The following is a 1,967-nucleotide window of genomic DNA, read 5'->3' on the forward strand; positions in this document are numbered from 1 at the left end:
AACCCAATACGAACACTCCCCAGATCGCAAAAGTATCTCTTTGGGCCATGCTATCTTCTGCGCCGCTGGGCAGTCGGCATATATCAGCGACGGCGTGAGTTATGTAGCGTGGATGCCATAAGAGGCTAGTCGGTTTGTTGGAGGGGAATATTGGAGAGGTTGGTTGGCATGCCGGCGGGCCATGCGAAAATGTCGTCGTGGTAGTTGATTGGGATGTTGGAGGGGTTGGTTGGCATGCCGGCGGGCCATGCGAAAATGTCGTCGTGGTAGTTGATTGGGATGTCGGAGGGGTTGGTTGGCATGCCGGCGGGCCGTACGGTCGTGTCGTCGTGGCAATTGTTTGAGATATCGGGGGTGTTGGTTGGCATGCCGGGGGGCCGTACGATCGTGTCGTCGTGGTAATTGTTTGGGATATCGGGGTGGTCGGTTGGCATGCCGGCGGGCCATGCGAAAATGTCGTCGTGGTAGTTGATTGGGATGTCGGAGGGGTTGTTTGGCATGCCAGGGGGCCGTACGATCGTGTCGTCGTGGTTGGTTCGGATGTCCTCCAGTGGGAACTGTGGTCCCCCATAATGGCCTTTTAGGTATCAGCAATAGCTGTGGTTTAAACAAATCTTCTATACTTACCTGGACCTTCTTGAGTCTGCGGCTGCCGAGTATATTCGCCTGTAAAGAGACGTTAGCTTTGCTAAAAAGTAGGCTCTGTGTCACACACCATTTCCCGCTCCTAAGCATAATCCCCACCTATCTCCCTGTGGCATGGGAGATCGATATAAGTAACCTGAGTGTTCAGTCTGATGGTTGTGTGTTGGCATGTTGGTGACGCTTTCTGAGGGAGGGGTGGTGAAAGATTGCGAGTATGATTGACTTTGTGGAGGATCAGCGTTAGAGTTCGGCAGTTTGGAGGTGGACGGGCTAGATACCTAGAAGCATTTGCGAGTTCACCCGAGTGCATCAGCCTGCGGCGAGAGATACGAGGAGCCATTGGAGCAGAATAGTACGATAAAGTTGTGAGCTGCTGTCGTTTCCGCTTTGCGCTACGATTAATTTGACTATTGTAATGAAATTGGGCTTCCTTTATCCAGGGCGTCGTCTCTTTGGCATGATTTAGCAGTTTGCTATTGTTTTTGAATTCTCGGATGAAAATTGGAACTTGATCATAAGATAGCGATCGCCATGAATGATATACAAACGGCGAAAAGGATGTTATTCCAGCGATGCCCATCTCTTCGTCATCGCCGAGGACGATCTTGAGCAAACGTTCGATGACAAGAAGTTTTATCCCGCGACCAAGGGCGATTAACGAGATCGATAAATCAGTAATAGGAGTTCCGATTCCCGTTAGGAATGTTTTTCGCTGGCAAGCTCGACCTTCTTTTGGTTGCGCCGCAGCGTCTGAGCCTCTTTTTGGTTGCGCCGCAGCATCTGAGCCTTCTTTTGGTTGCGACGCAGCGTCTGAGCCTTCTTTTGGTTGCGACGCAGCGTCTGAGCCTTCTTTTGGTTGCGCCGCAGCTTTTAAGCTTTCTGTAATCGCTTGAACTTTTGAGGGACCCTTTCCTAATTCCCATAGCTCAAATTCTAACGCAAAGCTTCTCTCGGCGAGGATAGCTCGAAGCTTAGCTTGAGTGCTCTTGTTGTGCATGCTGGTGCCATATGAGAAATCTAAAAGGCGATAATCTCGCTGTTCGCTTGGCGGATTCCCAATTGCATCTTGTATCTCCATATTTGTAAACTTTTGAACTTTTCCGTAGAGAGAATCCAACTTTTGAAGTAATTTTTTGCAATTTTCGATTTTGACATCGCCTTTCGCTGATGCGTTGCTAGCCTCGTGTGAGGAGGAACAGGGCAGAGAAGGTGGAGCGCCATCGACTACGGCTGAGGAGGAACTTGGTGGAGAAGGTGGAGAGGTGCCATCGCCCGCGGCTGATGTGATGCTGGCCCTATCTGAGGGCGGAGAAGACGGAGAG

General features: G+C 50.6%; 1 protein-coding gene across 1 annotated transcript; it reads right to left on the reverse strand.

Annotated features, from left to right (window-relative positions):
* Positions 1-525: 525 nt before the first annotated feature.
* BDZ99DRAFT_201768 (uncharacterized protein) lies at positions 526-1,967 on the reverse strand. The gene has a single exon (XM_033713256.1). It carries the CDS (start codon positions 1,721-1,723, stop codon positions 728-730), a length of 996 nt encoding a protein of 331 aa, XP_033569628.1. The 5' UTR covers positions 1,724-1,967; the 3' UTR covers positions 526-727.

The sequence above is a fragment of the Mytilinidion resinicola genome (assembly GCF_010093595.1).
Source record: "Mytilinidion resinicola strain CBS 304.34 unplaced genomic scaffold BDZ99scaffold_31, whole genome shotgun sequence".
Taxonomy (NCBI): domain Eukaryota; kingdom Fungi; phylum Ascomycota; class Dothideomycetes; order Mytilinidiales; family Mytilinidiaceae; genus Mytilinidion; species Mytilinidion resinicola.

What these genes read in the sequence shown, in the direction of transcription:
- BDZ99DRAFT_201768 (XM_033713256.1), bottom strand. Translation starts at nt 1,723, where the DNA reads ATGGAGATACAAGATGCAATTGGGAATCCGCCAAGCGAACAGCGAGAT.